The sequence below is a fragment of the Serinus canaria genome, chromosome Z (assembly GCF_022539315.1).
Source record: "Serinus canaria isolate serCan28SL12 chromosome Z, serCan2020, whole genome shotgun sequence".
Classification (NCBI taxonomy): domain Eukaryota; kingdom Metazoa; phylum Chordata; class Aves; order Passeriformes; family Fringillidae; genus Serinus; species Serinus canaria.
The window spans coordinates 68,634,835-68,659,612 of NC_066343.1; the positions used below are offsets into that span (position 1 = coordinate 68,634,835).

Here is a 24,778-nt window from a genome sequence, read left to right on the forward strand (position 1 = left end):
GGGGGAGGTTGTCATACGTGAGTATTACATACCCAAGGAACACGGATAAAGTGTTTTCTTACAAATAGAAATACCAGCTTGAAACTTAACTTTAAAGATCACCATTGGTCATGATGGAAACTTGCAAGGTCTTACGCTTTTCTCCCAAAATACAAGGAGGAATGGTGAAACGACCAAATTTGAGGTGGCAAACCCAATTAGCTGGCGAAGGCTTGGAAGCTCCTGTTTATTATGGATATGACTGGATCACGTGGACTTTCAAGTTGGGGTAGTCATAGAAAGAAATAAGTGGGATTGCAGTCTTAGCTTGGAATGGTTTCTTAGCTGACTTTTGGCAAGTCCCTCAATATATGTGTATGTGAAATGGGAAAGTACTGTCTTACTGTAAGGATTTTCATTTTTTACAAAACAGTGTGAGGAGAATATATTAAAACCTGTGGGAGGTCAGTGGCAGGCAGACTAGAGATTCTACACTACATTTTTAAAGAGTAGTTGTTCCAGGAAAATGATGGAGGTAATGTTTGGAAAATTTGTTTGTTTGTTTGTATTTTTACTTACTACTTTCTTCTTGAAGAAGAAACCAACTGAAGTCTATTCTTTTTAACCTCTGCTTAAAACTGTTTTCCTCAAAAATCAGAATATTGATCATATTGTTCCACCAGAAAATTGAACAGCTCTGAAAAGTTGAGTAATTCATCAGTTCCCTTACCCCTTTAGGAGAATGGATCATATTAACTTAGACCCGTCAAGTCCTGTCAGGTTGAAGATATCTCCTGAGAGAGGTGAGGGAACCTTTGGTGAGAGGAGCAAATCTTTTTTAACTATGGTTTTACAGGCTGCAGTGAAGGAGAGGATTTGCCATCTCTGCCCCAAAGGCAACTGTGCTTCTTTCATTGCACAGAAGAAGAAATTGTCCCTGCTGCTCGGGAAATGCATTTACAGTATTTCCTTCTTCCCCGGGTGAGGCTGATTTGGACGTCATTGTTCTGCTCCCTGACATGCTGATAATTAGCAATGGCTGGCACTTCACTGACACAAGAGAACTCACTGAGCAGGACCTGTCCTGTGGTCCTTTCCTTTATTTCTTGCCTTATCTGGGCACATGTGGGAGCTTCCTGACCTCCCAGCTATAGCTGAGTCTATGTCCTGGACACGACCATCTGTCTCACTGCAGAGCTGCTCTGCTTATTCCACCAGTGGATATCTGTGGATACCTGCCTTTGGAACCATACTTTGACCATCAGAACTAAGGTAGGCTGCTTAGGAAATATATAATGAGAGTCCCCCACCTTTAAGGTTATTAGAGCTGGGTAAATAATTTATTTTAAATGTTTGGGATAACAGGCCATGAAATGCAACCTTTCTGCCTTACACACTAAAGCTTTCAGAGTTCATTATTTTCCCAAGTATTTATGACTTGCCACCAAGGGCAATATCTAACTGAGTGTTTCTCACGAGGCTGCCTTGTGACCCAGGTCATGCATGGGGTTTCCTCTTGGCTCACAGCACATGCAATCCAGTGGGAAGGTTACAGTTAGCTTTGCTCCAACCTGGGAATCCCTTCCACATGGGAAAAGAATATCCAAGTATCTGTTCTAACACACAGGGCCCTAAGTGACCTGACCATCCCTGGATGATCTTGAAAGGAGACTTGAAAGCACCGCTTGGGGGGAAGCAGAACTTATGGTTCTCTTTTACTGTAGTCTCATATCCTGCCTTGGCCATTTGGGAAAAGCCAAAGTTGTGGTAAGTCACAACCAGCAGGAATTTAACTTGGCACCTCTTTAAAGTGATGACTTCTCTCACTGAAGGACTCGCCTTCCTTGGCTTGACCACTGTGTTTACACAGCAAATGAAGATGTGGCTTCAGCATAGTGGACATGTCTGTGCTGGCCTATGAAGAGGCAGGGACACAGACTCCAGGGCTGGCTGGACACCTTGGAGGAAGCCAAGGCATCTTGGGCACATCTTCATGCTGCTGCTCACCCTGCCAGAGGAATCAGACCTAGTAAAGGGAGTATCTGCCCGTGCTCCCAGCTGTAGCACGGATGAAGCCAACAGCTGGTATTAATCCAGGCATCTCAAGACACAGATAAGGCATTTGAGGAAGTTGTGGCCATGCTGTGTTCTGTAAAGTGAGAGCCCTCTTACATATTAATGACCTGTGAGGAGTTCATCAAGGGCTCAGGTATATGAGGTGTTCACAATTCAAATTCAACCTACCACAAGGATTAGGTGTGGCTGTAGCCCACCACTTGCTAAAATTGAAAGTGATTGGAAGTTATGAGTATTTTCTCAGCACAAGGAGACCATCAGGTAGGGTTGCTTTGCTCCTCCATAATGTACACATAACTTCAAGGGGTGGCCTTCACATAGATCATTATTGGGAGAGTTAACCTGCCTCAGTCACCCTTTCTCCCCATCCAGCTTACCAGTCTTCTTTGATACTGAAAATATTAGTTCAGCACAAACATACAGGGCTGGGAAACACCTCAGCTGCTCTGTGTGCTGTCTGTGACAGGGTGCAAGCCCACAGTGGCACACAAGGTAAGTAGGTGATTAAGGGCTGATAAGAGATGTAGATGGAGTCATAGATATCACAGAGCACCTTACAGCAGCTTTTGGACCAGCATCAGTATGTCTCTAAGTTGTATCATCATCCAAAGACCTTGAATGTGCTGACTGTGCAAATGTGCCTAGGGAGAACATCTGAAACAGATTTCCTTGTGGCCAGACCCATGGAGGTGTCATGTCCAACACACAGACATTTCTGAGATTAAAGGTCTTGTAATGTAAATGCTGAGGATCAGCTGGTGCAGGGAAAAAAAAGCAGAGAGGCTCCTGAGAGGCCAGAGGAGAACTATCAATCACATCAGCCCCACTGAAGTCCCTGTGGCCTTGCTGCTTTCCAGGAGCTGAGGATCTGGCCTTGCCAGGGCACACTAAAGGTGTACCGTGAAAACAGATGCTAATAGTAACTTCATTTGGCAGCTCAGGGCAAGAGCCTTATCCCTGGACATCTCCTCTATATTAATTTGATCATTTCCATATCTCCACGGGAAAAATCCTGCTCAGATACAATTGTCTCTTTGCAAGACAGTCCTGGCCAAGATGCCACAAGGTGACCATGGCAGATAACCTTCCATAAAGCTGGAGACATAAAATAAGCCAATGACCTACTATATGGCCATAAATATAAATTTAATGAAGGCAGCACTTATTCATTAGGCAGAAGTCAAGAAATAACTCCCAAGTCCTTCAAAGAAAGTAGATCTGTTAATGTCACTTTCCAAATCCTCTGCCTGATGCCAAAAACTGAGGATGATTTCCCAAGTCAGCATGAAATACAGGTGCTTTAAAATTAACACCAGGAAACTTTCTTACTCCTGATATATCTCTAGATTGAAATCCAACTTTTTAAAGGGTCTTTCAGTTAGCGTTGGGCCTGACATTTAGCTTTTGTCAGAGAATGAATGGATGGAGGTGGCAGAATGAAGCACGTTGTTAAAAATAAATAAAATTGGTTGAAGTGATATTCTATAAAGAATCCTTTCTGAGGTGTCAGTAGCCTGACTCCAGCATCTGTCCAAGACAAGCTGCTATATGGGTGCCCCAAGTGAAATTGGTTGTAGGGGACAGAGGGCTGGAGTCCTCTGTGGTATTCAGGGGTGTAAATCAGTAGGATCTGCATGGAATTGAGTGGGCTGGTGAGTAAAAAGGATAGTAGTTACAGCCTGAGCCAGCAAAAGAGGCTTTCAAATGCCCTCAGTGGACTATGGGACTGCCTCCTTCCCAGCTCAGGTAAGAGAAAGCCAAAGTAGTCTGCTCTCTGAGGAGAGAGGACAGTGGAGTCCAGTGCTTCTGAAAGACAAAAGCAGAGCCTGATGCATTTTTGGCTTCTAAGATGCTTTGTGATTCACTTAGGTGGAAGGATTGATCTTACTCCTATGTGATGTTCTCTCTACTCCTTGCTTCTGATTAGCTGTGCACACCATGACTGACTCAGTTCCATCTATTTCACTCTATTTTGCACAGATGCTCCTTATATAGGTCTGAAACATCATGTTATGAGCTGGGTCCTCAGCTTGGTGCTCTGCCCCACCTATTAATTCCTCTCACTGTCCTGGAGGTGTTCTACACCTCTCTCAGGAGGTGCAGCTTGGCCACCATCCCCTTTGGGAAGGTGGATGGGGAGGAGGGCAATCAAAGAGAGGCAGTGCTGTTCCGTCAGTGTGGGGGGGTAATAACATAATGATAGGAAAAAAAAAATCTATGTGAAGGCCAGGATTAAAATAAATAAATAACTGAGTGGGAGGGCTCTATTCACCTTCTCCTTAAATCCAATTTAAATCACTCTCTACAGCCCTAATCTATATCCATAATTATATCATTTCGTACAACAAGCTTGCGAGAGGTCTTAAGAAATTTATGTAGATTAAAATTCATGGGTGCCATAGTACAGATTCCATATTATTAAGATTGATTAGGACAGCTGATGCTGTGATTAAAGAAGCCAGCGCTTACTGTTGTAATTAATTAGGTATTCAGACACAACAATAACTGCAATAACAGAAAGAATGTGCTGATCTGGCAGAAAACAGAGGCTGATCCTGTGTTTTATAGTCTCATTTTGCCACTTAGGGGTGGACACCACTCAGTTAAAGACATGTTGTCCCTCTGTCTCCCCCTACACATCAAAACATCACAGAAATCCAGGGGTTTTGTACCCTCTGCTTCACCCTGTTAGTAGGAAAAAGTCCTATTGGTGGCATACCCAGCTATTGTGTATGCTTGTTTGGAACAACACATGGACCTTCTATAAAATTCATACAGTTCAATCATGGAAACCAGGATTATCTTTATTATTTTCTTAAAAGTCCTACCTCCAAGCCCCAGCCCTAATCAGATTCATTCTGAGACAGATGCTGAGAGAAAACGTGATAGGAGACATGTCTGGCAATGAAGAGCTTCCAGATAACAAAGCAGGGAAGACACAAATGACTCAAAAAGGCAGACAGATGGACATGGCTAGTCAAGGCGACAAACACTCAACAGCAAAGTCAGGACCAGACTTCCCTCTCTTTGCCAAAGGCCATAATCACATAAGTAAGGGTCAGGTTGAAAAAGGTCTTAAGGCACTCTAAAGTCTATATTTTGAAGCTTAGTTTAGGACAGTTTTAAAAATAGAGCTCAAGGTCTTAACTCACATAGATGCTACTGAAGAAATCAGCACAGAGTCTGATTTGTGTTTGCACCTTCTTCCAGATCAGAGGAGAAAACACTTTTGCTCTGGAAAGGCTCACACAACTGCCTTAAACAACCTCATTCATTACAGCTGCAGCACGGTCACTGGAAGTACATGGCATCATTAAAGTGGTTTAGACTACAATTGAAGATGGCAACTTGTTATTATATTTTTAATGAGTGCATTCCTTCACTTGTTTATTTTATCAGTAAAGCGTGGTTTATGGCACATGGCAGATTGTTACAAATGGGTCAAATAAATGCTTCCTAGTCATAATGATGTCTCAGGTGCTCACTGTTGCAGTTTTGGAACTGCTGATACAAAATATGAACAGGAAAGCTCTCACCTGGAGATTTAGGGTGGACAAATAATACAGAGCCAGAGATTTCCTGTAGTGAGGAACTTTGCCTCAGGGCAGCTGAGCCAGGCATCTTTCTAGGCCATAGTAAATGTCTGGACCGAATGTGGGGTTTGGTTTTCATTCTGGACCTTCTAAAGGTTCAGGCAGGTCACTCTTTTTTCTTCTTCTGATTCACCTCCTCTCTAAACTCTTCTTGTCTAACACCTTTCAGGCCTGAAATATCAGCTCAGACATTGGGGTGTTGAAAGACAGTCCTTTCCTCTCCCTGCACTAGTAAAGCCCTGCTCTTGCCCAGAGCCTCTGGATGGTGCCTGCCACAGTCAGGACTGGCACTGGACTCACTGGTCTGGAGCAGCAGCCTGTCCATCAGCACCACTGTTCAATGACAAGCTGCAAAATTAACTTGGGGAATGATAATAAATGCAGACAGAGTCTGAATGCTGTCTCTGCTGGCAGTGGGTGAAATTGGCTCCTGATAACTCTTTGTTGAACCAAGGAAAATGAATTGATGGTCTTGGTTCAGTTACAAAGTCATGAGTTGCTACAGAACAGGAATTCCCCTGTGAGGCACAGCTTTTCTGCCTGTCTCAGTGGTGTCTTGGAAAAATGTGGGCACAAAAGCTTGGCTGCCCATCTGTACTGACAGCCAGACCTCAGAGAGGGCTGGACCTTGAACAGGGTATGAAGTGGAGATTACTGTCTTGCTAGCCCAGATGTACTGTGTGCTAAAGAGGAGTGGTGGTGGTGGAGAAACTTGTGCTGGGTCCGCAGAGTGGAAAGACAGAGCCAGACCTGGAAGTGGTGAGAAGTCAGAAACAGAACCACTGTGTGCCTGAAAATAACAAATGAGGTGACACACTTCTAATGGATTACAAAGAGCTGAGAGGACTTTGTTTTTTTTTTTTTCTCAGCAACCTAAATCCAGACCAAATTCACTTAATCAAATCACAGAATATCCTGGTTAGGAAGGGATCCATAAGGATCATCAAAATCCTGCACAGGGGATACTCAAAAGTCAAACCATGTGCCTGAGAGCATTGTCCACATGCTTCTTCACCTTGTCAGGCTTGGTGCTAGGACTATATTCTTAGGGAGCCTGGGCCAGTGCCCAGCCATCCTCTGGGTGAAAAAACTTTTGCTGATGTCCAAATTTAATCTCCTCTGACACAAATTCAGACTCTTCCCTCAGGTTCTCTTACTGGTCACCAGAGAAGAGAACAGTGCCTGTCCCTCTGCTTCCCCTTGTGAGGAAGCTGAAGAATTCAGCACTCATTCCAGCATTCCCTATCTAAGGCTCCACAAAGCTGATAAACTGCTGGGCCATCCCTGGCTCTGGACAAGTTGGACATCCTCTGGCCCAGGAGCAGTAAGGGGGTGGGAGATGCTATGTGGTGTATTTCCACTTCTTTCTGGGCACATCACTGGACAGAAGATTGTGGAGCAGTCTTCAATTTTCTGGGAGATCTCCTTTGTTCCTCCTTCCAGTTCTCTCATTTCACTGATTCTTTGACAGCCAGTACCTTCTCTCTCTTGCTTGCTAGCCTTTGGTCTCCTGATTTTCCCATCTCTATGTCCCTCTTCTCTTACCAAAGAGGCTTTATCTTTGGAGTGGGAATTTTGTCTAGTCCCTCACAATGCAATTCTGCAGGGCAGGACCTGTTAGCAGAGAGCAGAATTCTGATGATGTGAGACATAACAGAAGCCAGTGCAGATGGTGTCTACTGTTACTGTACATCACACACGGCTACAAGAGAGGCTCTGGGTGGCTAAGAAGCTTTGGCAGAAGAGTGCAATCCCTGCTACTGTGACTAATGTGGAAATGGCAAACGCTCTTGTGCTGCTGCAAAGTGACTCACAGGATCATGGCACAGCAGATTATGCTCTTTGTCCCCACTATATATTGTGACACATTGCCACGTTCAATAGCTCTGCAGAGTGAAAGATTAAAGGGCAGGAATTAATACACAAAAAGGTCAAATCTCCAAAGGGGCTGAGACTAGTGGAAGGGGGAATACTTATTGCCTTGTTATTCACTCTGTGGCAAAAAGTGCACTGAGGCATTATGTACTGTCTGATCTTGGAGAAGGTGAGACCCTGGCTTGTAAAGGTTATGGCTTCTAGGAATGGTTTTTTAGTGCCACTGAATGGATCCATAGCCTGACCAGATTAACAGAGAAAGCTAATTCCTGCAGGGACAGGGGCTGTGATCAAAGTCCTGGCGAGTAGGGATGTTCAAAGTATTCATCCATTTGCCACAAAGGCATGGATGGTTTGGTAATCTGACTGAAATGACACCATGTACATCCCTTCTCCAGTCAAAGGCAATCTTGGAAAAAGAGCACTGGGGAAGACAGAGGAAAAAAACACTGGAATTACAGTCTAAATACAATTATGTTATATGGACTTGTTTTTATAAAGACAGTGGTATTTGGAGTCCTTTGGATGCAGCATCAAAAATAAAATGGCTGGTCAGAAAGGTGAACATGTAGACAGACTGCACAATTAATGGAATTTATTAGGGTCTGAGTGATATGGATGTCATGTCTCTAGAGATGCTCATTGTCCTGTTTTGCTATTTTCAGGCAACAAAGAATATTCTGGTACAGGCTGTAATGGTATGAACCCACATTTGAAGGGTTTTTTTGTGGAGTATGGAGGAGTATCTGAAAACAATATTCAGGATTTAAGCAATATATGGCTAGTCATAATCATGGCAAGACTATGATTATGTACATAATACAGCAGCAGTCTTAGCCACTTTCAGAATGAGAGATACCCCATAAAAAAAAGCTGTTTGGAAGATGCTGGCTTTGGATGGGGACTGTCATGATCTTACCTTCTCTATAGTGTTAGTGCAATTGCCTGCTCAGCTGTAATATTTTATTTCTACCCTTGCATTTAGGGACAGAGCCATGCAGAGCCACAGGGCAGTAAGAGACGCAATAGAGGAGAGTGAGAAAAATCCCATAATGATGGAACAAGCTACCCAGTGATGAAAATTTCTTTCTAACCCCAAGCAATTAGTGGCTGGCTTATATCATAAAACATGAAGTTTTGTGTCCTATCTACATTTTTATCCAGTCTAATATGGCTGTGGATGTTCTCATTACCCATATAAATGTCTAATCCTTTTATTTTTCATGCTGCTAAGCTCCAGGACTGAATAAAGCCTGTGGCAAGGAGGAGAGGTTTGGAGAGTGCATAAATGCTCATGAGAAGGAGCACAATTAGGTGGAGCAAATGCATGATGTAAGCTATGTGGACTTGCTTTCAGCATTTCAGGGACAGACAAAAGCATAATGAGAGGTGGGTGCTTGACCTGGCACTGTTTCCTTTACACCTCTGGTATAACTTAAGGCGTCACCACATTATGGGGAAGCTGAGCAATGAGAAAGACAAATATATTGCTGAAGTTACCCTGAGATAAATCCAAACTTTACACAGCTCAGACTGTTTGGATGTCAGATCAACTGGCAGGAGGGAGTCTCTCTGCCTGCAGCAAAGAGGGGGCAGGATGATTGTCACCTTTCTGTGGGTCAGCCTCTTGGTGTTTGTGCAGGGACTTACTGGGAATTGATGCCTGAGCAAGTCTCTCAGAAACTCAGAGAGAATCAGATTAAGGCCATTGGCTTTTATATAACCATGGATGAAATACCTAACTGAGGTATTCTTTAATTTTGGGGGTAGTTGGGGATAGTAAGAAAAGCTCAAGCCATTAAGATTCACCTAGAAAGAACATATTTTCTCTGTATCCACAGTAATGGATCGTCAAAATTGGCAAAAAGGATCTAAACAAACCAGAAAAAAAGGACAGACATACATAGGAGTGGATGAATAAACAGAGAAATGATTGACTGGCAAACAGGCAAACTGAAATAAATGGACAGAAGAACAGATGGCCATGTTTATATAACCTTAAAGACAGAAGGCTTTCTCAGTGTTGTGGTTGAACTCACTGAACATACTAAGGGCTCTCTGCAGTCTTCTGATGACTCCAAAATCCCCACTGTCCTTACACTGCTACAACACATATGTACATGCCTAATTTGGAGTACAGTAAGTCCCTTGATTTTAATTCTGCTTAGAGTTTAACTCAAAGTCCATGCTTGCAAAGTGTTTGTTGGGAGGAGGATAATTATTTGTCAAAGGCTTTGATATTTCTATACTATATGGTATTTTTCCTTGTAGCTCATAAATTCCTTTATGATGGTGAATTTTCTGAGTTTTCAGGACTGGCTAAGATTGAAAGTATCATTTTTTGTTAGAGTTTTTGGGGCTTTTTGGCTGGAACATTGAACTCAGTATTTGATTTCCTAACAGACTAGATCAATCTATCAGTTCCCCAGGGTAAAATATTCCTTTGCCAGCTGGTGATTAGGATCAATTAGTAACATTTACTTAGACTTTTTATTGCTGTTACCATTAGTATGTGTACAGGAATGGTATAAAATGACTTTCTAGAGGAAGTGTATTGGAGGAGAGAGCTATCTCAGGTCTTGAGGATGCTGAAAAAATGTAGGTGCACATTAAGGATTGGTGATTGGTAATTACAGATTTAGACTGTTTGTATATTTGTAAATACAGGTATAGGGGCAGGTATGGATCCTTTAACCTCTCTCATCCATCTCTGACTGCCAGTGCTTGGGAAATCACTTCTGTAGTGCTGGCATCTTCGAGCTAGGCACAGTGTGAATCCCAGCAGCAGTTCTCCTGCAGTGTGCCACCAAAGGGTGACCCTGAGCCCATTCAGCCTATATTAATGCAGTTTCACTCCCCAGGCCTGGTAAGGCAGCAGGATGTGTGTGCAGCAGGCATTTTGGAGGTCAACACCTGCTCTCTGCACACGGGAAGCTGCTTGGGTCAGCGGGCACGTGGACCCTTTGGATCATCCTCCCAGAGCCATCTGGCTGCAGGGGAATTCCAGCAGGAGATACCAGTGCTGGGTGAAAACAGGCTTAGCACAGTTCCTTCAAGGCTAACCAGAAGCAGGACCCTTGGGAGTATTGCAAGGGGATCTGCCAGCATGAACTGCTCGGGAGTCAGGTCAATTTTCAGCTGAAGCAAAACATGCTGGTTGTCCTGACTGTGTTCACCAGACATGCTATCCAGCAGATGAGCACTCAAATATTCAGCACACAGTTTTTCCACCTCCAACATGCCCTTGATGTTTATCATCCAGATTGAACCGTTTAACGCTGTAGCTGCATAAGACACAATACACCAATGCCATAACGAGCCCTGGTGGTGTGGGGTGCAACCCTTCTGAACCTGTGCCACAGGCTATGGCTGGGCAAAGCCTGAGGGTGTGGACAGCATCCCTAGGACTGAGGCAACAGGTTGTGGGCTAACAGGATTAGTCTGGCTTACCTGGATAAGGGTGAATGCCATTAGCAAACACGGCTTCAGCAGCTGGCTGCCCATTAGCCTGCGGCGGGAGGCCAGTGAAACCATTCACCCCAATTGGAGATGGGATGCTAGGCACAGCTGGTGCAGTTATGCCAGGAGGCGTGCTTCCACCTGAAAATGAGGGGGACACAAGGGCAGACCTGGTGAGTACTGGAAACAACAACTTTGTGGAGAAAACTGCTGACACAACAGCTGAGACCACCACCAGCCAAAAAAACCCACCCGAGAAATGGAAAAACTCCCAAGCTGTCGAGCAAATAAATGGACTGCTTGCAGTTGCTCCCCTTTTCAGAAAGCACTCAAGACAAGCTGGAAAAACCACCAAAAACTCTCAGCCCCAGCTTCCTACAGCAGTTCCTATCAGATTCTCTTTGGATCTCTGTGGGTGTACTGATTTCCAGGACTGCTCTGTCTGCACTTGCTCATGAATACACCTTTCATGTGCAAACTCATTCTGAACTTTCTCAGCACTAGGGATTCTTAAAAGACTTGTCAAGTTTATTTGTAGCCTAAAGGTAGCCAGTGATACATTTTTTAATGTTACTGTTTGGTCCAAACTTGACTTCATACTGTTTTAACAGATATCTCTCAATGAACTGGGGCAAAATTTGGACCAAATTTGTTCCTTTCACGGAATCATTTCTTTCCTTCCTCCCAGATGCATCTGGTGGGGGACTGTAATGCTGCTATTTCTGAAGATCAAATTTGTCTTTATGTTCTGAGTGGGATCTTGTCACCCACTGGTAGGGAATTCTTGAATTTCTGGGGAGAGAATTAAATCTGTCTGCTACCTCACTATCTTACTCCTATGGATGTGTAAAATGGCTGGACAGTCTGTTCTTCTTGCAACATGTTCAGGATGATTTCAGGGACCAAAAATGAGTTTTCAATGAGCCTGAAATCATATTTTTCTCTTGCTAGGTGTGCATGGGAAGTTAAACTATCTTAATTTCAACAATATCTTTCTGTGTCAGGGTATACCACTGATTGAAAGCACAATTTTTGCAGTAACCCCTCTTTTAAACCAATTGCAGATATTTTCTTCACCACTGCTGCATTCCATGGTGGTTTACTCCAATAACACCCTTTAACCACTGCTTAAATCTGTGTTGGTGCTGTAAGAAAGCTGCTAGAGATGCATGAGATATTTTAATATGTTCAGATTTGAGTCACCCCAAAAAAAAAAAAAAAAAAAAAAAAAAAAAAAAAAAAAAAAAAAAAAAAAAAAAGGCAGTACTTCAGCTCATTTCTTATACCCTGAGCAGACAAGCTGCTGCTTCCCCTTTTCTTATTTAAATGGTGTTGGCCTTTAAAAATGTCCTCTGTGGAGGTACAGGGAGCCAGCAGTGGCAACTGAAGTCCAAAGGCAATGCTCTTAGCATATGCCATCAGCTTCCAAATCACAAAGGCTACTTAAAATTTCAGTTGCCTTTCTGGATCTCGCCTTTATTTGCATAGAAAATGTAAATAATTTTTTTTCTAAAATTGCAGCAAGGGATTTGTGCTTGCTATTTTGTGCATGTCTAAGGAAGTTTAGGCATTTTTATTGGAATTCTTCAATTTTCTTCTTATAAAGGGCCCCCCTGGAGAGGTCAGATCTGTAGCTGGAGTAAAACTGGCATAATGCCACCCTGGAAAACAAATGGTGGTGGTGCATGCCAGTTGTGGATTTCATCCCTCGTTTGAGATCTCTTGCTGTAGCCACACCAGGTGCAGATTTACAACAAGGAGAGAGGGAGGGAGGGAGGAAGGCAGGGAGGCAGGGAGAGGAGGAAAAAGGAAGGAAGCCCAAATAAAATTTCATTTCTAGCCCCTCTCTGCAGGTTAGAGAGTAGCAGACCCACTTTTCACCCAGATTGTCACAGTGATGGGAGATAGGTAAAACCTGAACCAAACTCTCAGAAATGTCCAATTAATTGCCTCACAATTATGGACTGCTGTGCTGACCCTTGATGGAAGATTGTTAAAGTGACAGCAAACAGCTTTACAATTTTCTTGGTCTGATTTACCCATAGGGACTGCTTATTGCACTGACTGCAGTCCAAATGAGATGTCTAAGTTTTGTATGGTTAGAGCCTGGTGAAATGGATACTGTCTCTCATCTATTAGATTTGCCTGGATCCAAACCTCTGAGCCCCTAGGTCCCATGGAAATGAATGAACTTATGGTCATATTCCCAGGAATCCACTCTCCTAGAGGGGGGATAAAGAGGAAACCAGCTGTATTAGGAGGGCTGAAGATACCAGCACAGAGGCACTGTGCTGAGCCAATACCTCCAAAGCCTCTAGGACTTCTGGGTTACCAGAACCCTTTTTCCTAGCACAATTTTTCTTTTGCTTCAGGAAGATCAAAACACTTCCTTTCTATTTCTTTTTTTCAATGTTCCAAACACTTTTTCTTGTGCCTGTTTTTTTTTTTTTCCCTGAGAACTTTGAAATATTTCATTTTCCTTCCAAGGCAGAAAAAAGATATACTTCAATGACTAGAAATCCTGCTATGAAGCAGAATGATCATTTTCCATTTGGCTTTCTGAATGCTAACAAAAGCCAGCAGGAGAATTAATGTTAGGCTTCAGATATCTCCTGGCTACTCAGAAATTGCTGCTAGTGTTGTAGGCTTGCTTGCTCAGACATTATGTGAAACATTTTCTATGCATCTTATCACATGCTTTGTGAGTGTTGTAGTAATACAAGGAGTAATTTCAAAGTCTAAACATTTCTCCTAAGGAATAATTGTCAATGGACATTTCCACAACCCACCACAGAGGTTTTTCGTGAAGGAAGCTACTCATTCAAGGTAAATCTGAAATAATGCCAAAGTGAATAGGCTTTGTGATTGAAAATATGTCATTAGGAGAGTGCAAAATCGGCCGCCGTGAAAGACATCAGGGGATCATCTAAACCAGCATCTTATTTTCAATAATGACCAGTCATGGGCAATCCAGAAAGCATGTAAAAAACATGAGTTTCCTCTCCTCTTTTCTGACAGTGAGAGTTTAACAGTCCCCTCATCCTGTCAAACACTGGAATAGGCTGCCCAGGGAAATGGTGGAGTCATCCCTGGACATATTTTAAAGACACAGTGATGTGGTGTTGAAGGATATGGCTCAGTGGTGGGCTTGACAGTGCTGGGTTAATGGTTAGCCTTGATGTTCTTTAAGATCCTTTACAACCTAAACTGCATGATTCCATGACTCTGAAAGGCACTGGCCATAGCAGAAGAGAAAACAATTACCCCATAAAAGAACTGGGATGTCTTTTGTGTGCTGGAGATCCTGGTGGGCACAAAACTTGGGTGTTGCACAGGTGTTCTCATGCCCATGACACACTCTTTTCAAGAATATGCTTATATATACTCAAAAGAGCTTGTGCTCTTTTGTGGTGGGTCCATTGCAAACTACTGCCTGGATTCAGCTTTCCAGACCCTGACAATATTTGAATTCCAGGCAGTCTTTGTTTGATGTTCTCTCTGCTCCCACCAACACAAAACAAATCTAGCTAATGCAAATATGATAATCTTGCCAGCAGCGGGTTTAAAGGGTGCACATATAATTAAGCCACTTTTTTATTTGGATTTGCAGTAGCTCCATCGACTTTTTGTTTATACATTTATCATTGTGTAAACATATATTTTGAAATGTGCAGTATAAGATTTTTGAGTCAAGTGCTTTTCCTTGGATCTCCAAAAAGTCTTGTGGAATGAGATCTGTCTTTCTTACTGTCCCTTCTCTCCCCATTCCCTCGTGATATTCTATTACAAATGGTCCTTTCAAGATGTGCCTTTGAGTCCTCTGCCTCCCTACCATACTCCAGTGTATTGAAAAACTTCCCAAATCCTCACTTCTTTCAAGGTTTGGCCCCTCTTTTCCTTTTCCCCTCTTCCCTACCCCTCTGCTGTTAGGCCACATGTCAGTCCAGGACTACCAGAGCTGATGACTCCTTGACTTGTTCCTGCCCAAATGGTAATTGTGTTCTTCAAGCCCCAGGAAAGACAGTCCTGTTCCTGTCTCAGCTTATTTTTCTGCCTGCTGGACCATATACTGCAGTTCCTAGAATTGGCTTTTTACAGCCTAGCTAGATCCTGGGAGCCCTTCACTGGCTACCTGTCTCTGTTGCTGCAGCCAGAAACCCCCTCACTACACACCCTCATTCCAGGTAGCACCAGATGTCTTCCTTGAGCACCTTCTGTCCAATTTCACAACAGGGGGAAACGCTTATGTGTCCCAAGGGCAAAATTCATCTTGTGGATGATATTGCATCTCACCACAACACTGTTTTTCTAGTCTGTGGGACAGTCTGTCTGTGATAGCACCAACACTGACCCCTTGGACATATATATGCCCCAATAAGCCAGTGTAGGTCACTGTGAGATGTTTTGTGACATTTGGAGGGTGCTTAGAGCTAAAGAGAAGTTGTGTATGGGATCAGACTGAGAAATGTCATAGGAGCACAGAATAGTTAATGTTCTCAAAGACCTCTAAGATCCTTGAGTTCAACCATTAACCCAGCAGTGCCAAGCCTGCCACTAAGCCATGTCCCTAAACACATGCCTTTTAAATAACTCCAGGGATGGACAGTGGTTCACTGCCCTGGGCAGTCTGTTCCAATGCTTGACAACCATTTTGGGAAACAAACTTTTTCTAATATCCAATCCAAACCTCTCCTGCTGCCACTTGAGACCCTTCCTCTGCTCCTTTCACTTGTTACCTAGGCGGAGAGCCTGATCCTCAGGGGAGGATCCCAAAGCGCTAACAAATCCTGCCAGCTGTCCTGGGGGACGTGGCCTGGTTTCCCTGCCCTCTGCCCTCTCCAGCCCGCCGTGCCCGTACCTGAGGTTGGAGTCATGGGGGCGGCTGCCAGGCCGTTCATGTTCAGAGCCGCCATCTGCTGCATCTGGGCAGCGGCGAAGGCGGCCATGGGGTTCAGGTATCCGCCCTGCGCCACCGAGGCCATGATCGCCGCTTGCTGCTGCATCAGCTGGAACAAAGAGAGCAGGGAAAAAATATCACGCGGTCACTGGCGGGGCAGCCTGTGGCGCCGGCTCCGGGAGGGCGCCCAGGGAGGGTGGGATGCGTCCCGATGTTTTTGGGGTGTTGGCACGCCACCCCTGTGGCACCCCCCAGGCTTGGTCATTTTGCTCGACACAGGGGCTGGAAGCAAAGGGCATCTTGGAAAATTGGGGTCTTTATGGTCCCCACCCCAGCATGTGGAGGTCTCCGGTGACCTGGACTTGGCTCACCAGCTCCTTGGTACTTCTCTGGTCAGGAAGGCAGAGAAAAGTCTTTGTACAGACAAAACACAATATACCTGAGCAGAGCGGTTTCGTGGCTTACATTGCTTATGTCAAAATTCTGGAAAAGCCTGGAGGTTACTCGTGTGAGACCAGTGTATGTAGGAAAAGGGGATTCTTTCTCCAAAGCAGAAATTTTGACTAGTTGTCTAGGGATAGTCTGGGTTTTTTTCCACCTGTCAGTGACAAAAAATGACTTTTCCTGGTGTTGCTAGGAGGCTTCAGCTGGGTACTGAGCAAAACCACAACCAAAACTTCTAACCAGATCATAGCACGGATTTCCAACACTATCAGATACCCCCAGAAGTGCTGTGCAAGAGAAGGGAGCTCCCCTGTTTTAGCAAGATTAGATTTGTCTAATGAGAAAACCCCTTCCCCATGGTTTTGATCTGGGTTGACCTTCTCAGTTAATTTTTTGTAGAAAGTCAAAATGCTGCTTCTTTCAGGGCACCTACAAAAGTCAGAAATAAGGAACCCAGGCTGCATTTTCAGGCACTTGGGGCTAAAAATTTTGGAGCAGAATGCTGGTGAATGTTTGTCGATTCTGGGAATGCTTTTTTGCATTGAAACAAGGCTTTGTAATCCTTATGTTACACTCAGAGCCCAGCACACAGCTGATGCAGTTCATGTGTGGAGCATGGCTGCAGAGAGATTTTAAAATGGTCCTGGTGTGAAGGAAAAGACAGTTTGGTTGAAACTGCTTCTTGTCCCCTTCCCTGGTGCTGTACAAAGAGCCAGACAGGGTGGGAATGTCTGAGTATCCAACCCTCAGCCGTGACAAGTTCTGGATGCTTAGAGAAGGTGTGGGGGGGAAAGAAGACGTGCAGAAAGTTTGGAAAACCTCACTCTGTACATTTCCCAGTCTCTGGTAATCTGTGACTTGATGATAATAGTGGAAAAGAGAAATGCATTTCTGTGGTGATTTTAGAAGTGATTCATGTCTTTGCTGTCTCCAAAATTGGAGTAACTCTGTTTCACTGCTCTCTCTGATTTCACTCTTCTCCCATCAGGAAATCACCCTCTGATGTAGTTTTTTTACCACATGGGACATGCTTCTCAGAATTAAAGAGACCTCAGAAGTCCTGGCAAGGAACAGATTGTTCCCCTCTATTCACTTTAATATTGAAATAGCAGCTAAATTAACTGTTCTTACATGTATACAATAAAACAAACCCTTAAAATCACTGCACTCATTCAATGCTGAAACTTTCCCTGTCACGATCCATAAACAAAGTAAGGGGTGCTCTGACAACAACTTGCTGAATAACTATGTACAATTTATGTAAACTTGCTTTGATTTCTCCAGCAATAAATTGTAACACAGGATACCTGACTCCACACATTGTCAGATCCACAGGTGAAATGTGTTCTACTGGATTTGAGTATTATTATTTTTTGAAGCCTAATAAAAATTGGGTGGCAAAGTGGTGGCTTTCCCTTTGATGGTTAATCACCCTGTTTTATTTTACCCTGCACAAAGTACTTTTACATTTTCATTAGTGATATTTTGCTCTTTGCAGTTACTGATGGAGTAATTAGACAATCTTTTGTATTACATACTTTGTTGATTCTCCCTTAAAGAGTACATTTGTTCCTGGGCATCATTTGAGTTTATTCTCCAGAGGAGGTACTGAGCAGGCAAAATTAGAAGGTATGCCAGGAAGTAAAGGAGGAAGGGGAATCCATCCACCCGTCCCTAACATTGGATTGACTCCAACACTAGGTGTGCTGACTCACATCTCATTTTCTGTTCTGGGTATTTTTTCCTGTGTGATACCTAAAGATTTGTTTCTGTTTTTAAAATATATTTTTCACATACTTGTAGCTTTGTAGATTTTTAATAAATAGTTTTCCAGGCTCTAGCACTTTCTGACCCCTTTTCACTTTGATGCGGTAAAAATGAAGTCCTAACCCGTGACATGGGAAACAGATCAGGTGCTTCTGCTAAAAGCAGAGGTGCTCCTGCAAAGAACAGTCACCCTACATCTGTTGTATTCAGTGCTCTGTGGACATACTCTCTGAGATGTCTTAGAGCCCTGGGAACCCCTCTGGCACGTTGAAATGAGCCCCTCACATCATGACCCAGAGGACACAAGCCTCTCTGCAGCCTTCAGACCTATCAATAGGGTCTAGGTGGGGCTGCCTGGAGCTGGAAGGAGTAGAGCATTCCACACCTGAACACAGCTGTGCACCCCAGGTGATGGCTTTGCTTCCTTGGCTGGAGAGGTGTCCTCCAAAAAGGCCCAGGAATGTCTGGATGTTTCAACCCTTGACAAATTTCCTGCCAAACTTCTGAGGTCACAGATCCCATTTGTGCCCATGCCACTCTGTTTGGAGGTGCAAAGGTTAGGGGGGAAGAAGAGGGGGCTCCTACCCAGCCCAGTGGTTGATGGTCAGAGCTTGGCTGAGTGCCACGGCACCACGAGGGTGGGAGGGCAGGAATTCAGTCACCTTGAAAGAAGCTGACTGCATAAGACCTACCTGCTTCTCCCCCAGGGTGGCTCTAGGGAAATTTACAGAAGGAGAACAAGTCCTGTAAGGGTCACCAGTCTTCCTTCTAAAACCTCCAAGGCATTCCCAATGAAAGTCACCCCACTCCTTCCCCAGCTCCCCCTCAAGACAAATGTCCCATCCACTCTCCTTTCACTTTGAAAGAGACCCAGTGTATGGTCCCAGTTAATAAAGCTGTAGAAAGTGAGGCAGTGACCCCACCAGAGGCAAATCAATAGCAGCAGGGCCCCTGGGTATTGTGTACTTTAAAATATGCCATTTGAAATGCAGATTTTCCCTGCCTGGGCTGGGGCTACAGAGCACTAATCAGGAAGGCAGCAGCCTTATTATCTCAGACTGATCCAAGGGGACAGAGAGGAGCTTTTCCCTCCCTTAGCTGAAAGGACGTACTTCCTTCTGCTTCTCTTACTTCCTTTGCCTCTAAAAAGCATTTAGAGCTTTCCCCCATCCATTTTAAAGATTTTTTTCCTTCTTTCCTGCTGTCTTTTCTATTGCTCAAATATTTATCTTCTGAGGAGACCAGGAGATGGTGCCAGACTGGTTCCTGCCCTTGGGCAGCATCCTAAGAGACAGGAGCCTGCAGTCACCATCCCAGTACTGGAAACGGGTGGAGAGGCCCTGGAAAAGCCATCTAAAGCACGGGAAGGGGTGGCAGAGTTGTCTGATCAATACAGACGTGTGCAAGGGTTTGTCTCACTCATATTTTTCCTACTGTAAGGAATGGTACTCAAGGGCAGGAGATAATGTCTTTTTCTTACAGGAGGAACAATTGCGTGGAGGATGAAGGAACTTTCTCAGAGCAGAAGATCCTGCTAGAAATAGGAAAAGCAATGCACAGCCTGCCTTCCCATCCCCCAAAAGAAATGTGTGTGAAACTGAAGAAGGGGAAAGGGAGAAAGAGGGATTATTTTTGATGAGCTCTTTCTGAAACAGTGTGATCATTGCCCTCCAGTCTTACTCTGAACAATGTGATGACTTTTTCCTTTTTTTCCAGAGCTATTTTCTATCTTTGTGTCTGAACCACACAATGTTCTGTTGGACTTTTCATAATCTTCATTCAGCAGCAGCAGCAGCAATAATAATAATAATAATAATAATAATAATATAATAATAATAATAATAATAATAATAATAATAATTATTATAATAATAATAATAATTATAATAATAATAATAATAAGTAGTAGTAGTAGTAGTAGTAGTAGTAGTAGTAGTAGTAGTAGTAGTAGTAGTAGTAGTTGTAGTAGTGGTGGTGGTGGTGGTGGTAGTAGTAGTAGTAGTAGTATTAGTAGTAGTAGTAGTAATAGTAGTAGTGGTAGTATTAATAACAACATCATTCCACACTTCCCACCTCTAATGATCTATACAGACTTAGCTAATGAATCCTCATGGTATCCCTGTGATAGAAAGAAGTAAGTAAAGTAATCAATCAAGCAGTAATACGACTCAGATTTGGTAAAATTGTGTAATTGACAAATTTATGTCTGCTATACCTAACTGGCTTTTGGGAGTTAAATCTCGAAATACTTTCCAAGGCTTGAAACAAACAGAAGATAATTGGAAGAAAAATTAGAATTGTCCTTCATACTTCTTATGTTTTCTTGGCAATAGAAATTTCTGCTTTGAAAATAAAATTTAAATATAATTAGGATATTAAAACAAGCTAAACAAATATGCAACACCTGGATAAATTTCTTAGTGTCTGACACACAATAGCTTGGGTTCCTAACTTCCTGAGAACTGCGGAAAACCCCCCAAAAGTCCTAAAAAATTTGTATGTAGAGCCCAAATCTTAGTGTTCATTATTTCTAGTGTTCATTATTACCTGGGTGCTGGTGGTCAGAAATATGGTATTATACCTACTAAAAACTATTATGGCTTCACATTAACTTCCTCTTCTGGAACAGATCAGTGCAAATAATTTGCATAACAGGTAGTATTTAGCAAACATACTGTCCCATTTTGGTAATTTAAATATATTAACTATTATATCTGGAAGGCAACCTACAGTCAGTAGTTTTTCCCTGGTTTCATAGGGCTAGCTGATTTTTTGTTTTTTATTAAGTATCTTTCCAAAATCATTTCACAATCCAAACTGGAGAAATATAGGAAAAAGCAATTCTTCCTGTCAGCACTACATCAGATCATTTAGCAGAAATATCCTTTAATCTCCATGGGAGCTGGACAGGGAGGCAGGACGGGGCACCCAGGGTTTTTTGGGCAGCATGGTGGTAACTGCTGCCCCAGCTTCCCAAGGGGACCACTTAAGGTGATGTCTGAGAGCTCTGCTGTGCTAGATGTTCCAAATTTTGGTGCAGTTATTGTCTGCAGTTCAGGAGCAGCAGCCATTTGTACCTTTTCAGAGTGAGGAGAGCTGGGATTTACTGAGAAAGGACTTGTTCCAGGCCAGAGAACAAATGTTAGCATTGCCTGTGTTGTCTCTGCCCCAGCCTATCTGTTTTTACAGACTAACTCTATGCCTATCCCCTGCTGCAGGATGCAATCAGTCCCATGGCTGGAGTTTGGCCAGAAGACTGTGGCTAACAGTCCCACCCCATTTTTTATGCAAACTTGATTTATGACTTTGATCTTATCTTAAATAATTTAAAAATTAAATAATTTATACTGTATCTGTCACTTTCCAAGGCTCTTTCCTTTGTTCTTGCTTTGCTCTTCTGCATTTTCCCATCTCCCTCATCCTTTTTTGATCTGTGCACATTTCCTTTCTGCACAGTGAGGCATCACTGACATGAGACAGGCACTAAACACTCCTTGCCCCTTTTATTCAAAGAAAGACCTGCAGGAACTGTAGCTTATTTGTGCCAGGACTGAGCTACCACCATTCACAGACTGTTTTGATTGTCACTGCTTGTGATTTTGGGCTTGGCCGCCCTAAGTAGGTGTGCTGTGCTCTGTGAAGTGGAGAGTGTGCCTGCAGGTTCTTCCGAGGCTGGCAGCAAATCAAAGGTGGTGCCAGGCAGCATCACTCTCCTTCTCTCCAGGCTGAGTCCAGATCCATACCTCAACCTGGCCTTAGACTGCAGAAGCACCTGTCAGTACCCAGCTGATGTAGATCCACAGTAACCTGACAATGAAAAGGGCTGGTGCCCTGTACGCTTGTGAAATAAAATAAATAATTGCTCCATAAAAGGGGAAGTTAAATGAGTATGGGAAGATATTGCTGAAGAGAAAAAATCTAAAACAATCAAAAAACCCACCCTGAAATAAATTAGAGTAGGGGCTGTGGGAGCTTTAGGAAGCTATGAAATATGACTTGCCTTGAGCTGCATACAAAAGAGGTGAGGTAGGTCTGACGTGACTTTCTGTGCCACTGAAAAAGCAGACAGAGTTGGTGCCAAGCTTTGTCTGGGCTGCTTGAAGGTGGCACATGAGGCGGGGATAGAAAACCACACACAGTGGAGAACTCCCTTTGCTCCCTCATTTTTTTGCCTCTGTGTGAGGCCAGATGGCTGCTGAACCCCAGGACTGGTTGCTTGGCTGAGACCGTGGCTGTGACCAAGGTTAAAGTTGTTTAATTTGAGGTTGAGGGGGTTGGCAGTGTGCAGCAGCAGGGAGAGCTGTGGCATGACCATTTGCTGGGCTGTAAGGGAGGAAACCTGGGGAGGAGCTGGGGCCCAAATCTGTCCTGATAGCAACACTAAAGTTTATCTATGGAACCTTAAAGTGCTGAGACCCTTGCTGCCTCTCCTCAGTGGCACTGTTGGGTTGAAAAACTCATGGCTGACCACCAATCTATCAAACAGCCACATGAGGGTTTCTGCTGCACTGACCACCTTGGTGCACCAAGGCTTTTTGGGAGCTAATCCTGTCACAGTAATGTGCAAGATGCTTCTCTGGGGAAAATTCAGCAAAAAACTGCAGCAATGGGGTCCTGAGCAACCTCCTCCATGGGGACAGACTATTAGAAACTATTGAAAAACCACTGTCATGGGATTGCTTGGGAATTGTTTTAGAGAGACATCAGTCAGGTTTGGACTGCTGGGGGATAGCTGGGAGGACAGGCTACGAATCAGAGAGCCTGATGTCTCACGCTTGTGCTGGCCTTACTATTAAGCATTGAGGCAATTCTTACACTTATGTTTACTGTCATACCACTCTGGGAAAGCTCATGGAGAGACTGTACAAGAGAGAGCCATGTCCCTGAGGGAGAAGAGCAAATAAATAAACCTGATCATCAGGTTTATTTGTACATAAGGAAACAAGATCAGGGGTCAAACAATTCAGCCAATGTCACAAGAGTTGCTGGTGGCAGTGGCATCACCAGTCATGACAGTCGTGCTCCTGATATTTCAGCCTCCCTCCTCTTGACTTGCCTTAGCTCTTTGACTTCAGGCTGAGTAAAACTGCTGTCTCCCTCTCCCTCTCCGCTATCGATTCCTCCATCTCCTGCTGGCATTTGCGAGGTGCCAATCACCCTGATATCTGAGAGCCAGCAGTCCGAGCTGGATTAATCGGGACCAAGGCAACGTCACAGAGCCCCACGCTCCCTTCCTTCCCTTTCATGTGAGCCTGTGAGATGGAGCAGATAGGGAGGCTGATTGAAACACAGCCTCTGAGCACGCTCTGGGTCTACAGGCGCCACACAGAAATGTGATCCCATCATTTAGACAGCTCCGAAGTCCCCAGGGTAATTGGTGTCACCAGCTTGTCATATCCAATGGGTCAAGATCCAAAACTTATTTTTTTCCCCCCTTATTAGCATTTCTATCAGAAAAATAAAAAAAAAAGAGTATGGGTCCAATTCTGCTTTCACAGAAACCAACATGAAAAATGTTGGGTGGGAAACAAGAAAAAAGTGGGTGGGAGAAGACCAGAAATTGTTTTTCCTCTTCCTTCTGCCCTCATTCCTCAGCTCCCCTCATAATGCATCTGTGAGAAACAGAGAAAACTTTTGTGGTGTAAAGGTGCAGACTGCATCCTCTCATATCAGTATAAACCTTGTCTGCAAATTAGAAGAGTTACTCTAGATTAAAGATAATGCAAGAAGAGTTTTTGGACCGGGATATCAGGACAGTGGTCTCTGCCATCTCTCCAGCTGCCTGACCAATGTCTATAGAGTAACACAGAAGCCACTTCTGCCTGACAACCTCAGCAAATGTTTGTCCCAAACTGTCCATGAATTGCCTCTTGTTAATTCCTCTGGTACATGAGGGCAAAGGTCCTACATCCCTCTTACAGTCTGCTGGCCACTGACCTAGGCTCATTTGGGATTTACTGTCTCTTTTCCTCTTCCTGCAGCCTTCTCTGTCCAGGGGGAGTGTTAAGCACAGCCAGGCTGAAGAGCAAGTAGCTCTTCTGCAATGTGAGGAGGGAAGCAGAGGACAAAAGAAGAGACAGAGACTGACTTTGACTAGGAATAAAAATGAGGATAGCAAAATGGAAGTAAATATAGAATTTTTCCAGAAGAGAGAGAATAAAAAATCCAGAAGTGCACCAAGAGGTGCAGCTGGAAGGAGAGGAAGAACCTCAGTGGAGCTCTACAGCACATCCTCACAACTCTGCATGGCTCACACCAGGGGTAGGCTGCGTTGTATCAAGTGTTCAGTGAGGCACAGGGCATTCAGAGAGGAACAGAAATGTCAAGACCTTCAAATTAAAAAGAGAACATGGTGATGTGATGGGAAATACTAGGTATCAACACATGAGAAAGAAACAGTTAGGGAAGGAAGGAAAACCTTGTGGTCACTGCTCTGGAAGGAGTGTTGGCACACCAGTGTTATTCCTGAGCTGGCTCTACATACCTAAGCAAGGTTTGGGTCTCCCATTGAGGAAGGTGCTACTCTGGACAATGTGCTCAACAGCACTTCCCTCCTGGGCACAAATTGTGCAGGGGGCCACATTTTGCCATCAAATAGAAGAAGCACCTATATCCACTGTCACTGCCTGAAAATCTGCTTCAGAGAAAGCATTCAAAGTCACTGGGAAGTATTGTGCCTGCCTGCTGC

At 43.9% G+C, this 24,778-nt stretch overlaps 1 protein-coding gene across 32 annotated transcripts in view; it reads right to left on the bottom strand.

Annotated features, from left to right (window-relative positions):
* The window catches only part of CELF4 (CUGBP Elav-like family member 4), a 668,420-nt gene that overhangs the window by 31,307 nt on the left and 612,335 nt on the right, over nucleotides 1-24,778 (bottom strand). For all 32 annotated transcript variants that reach the window (XM_050986794.1, XM_050986792.1, XM_050986779.1 and 29 more), the window contains 2 exons: nucleotides 15,841-15,988; nucleotides 10,974-11,123 (listed from right to left, as the gene is read on the bottom strand). In XM_050986794.1, the coding sequence (XP_050842751.1) occupies nucleotides 10,974-11,123; nucleotides 15,841-15,988 (298 nt within the window). The remainder of the gene's footprint in view (nucleotides 1-10,973; nucleotides 11,124-15,840; nucleotides 15,989-24,778) is intronic.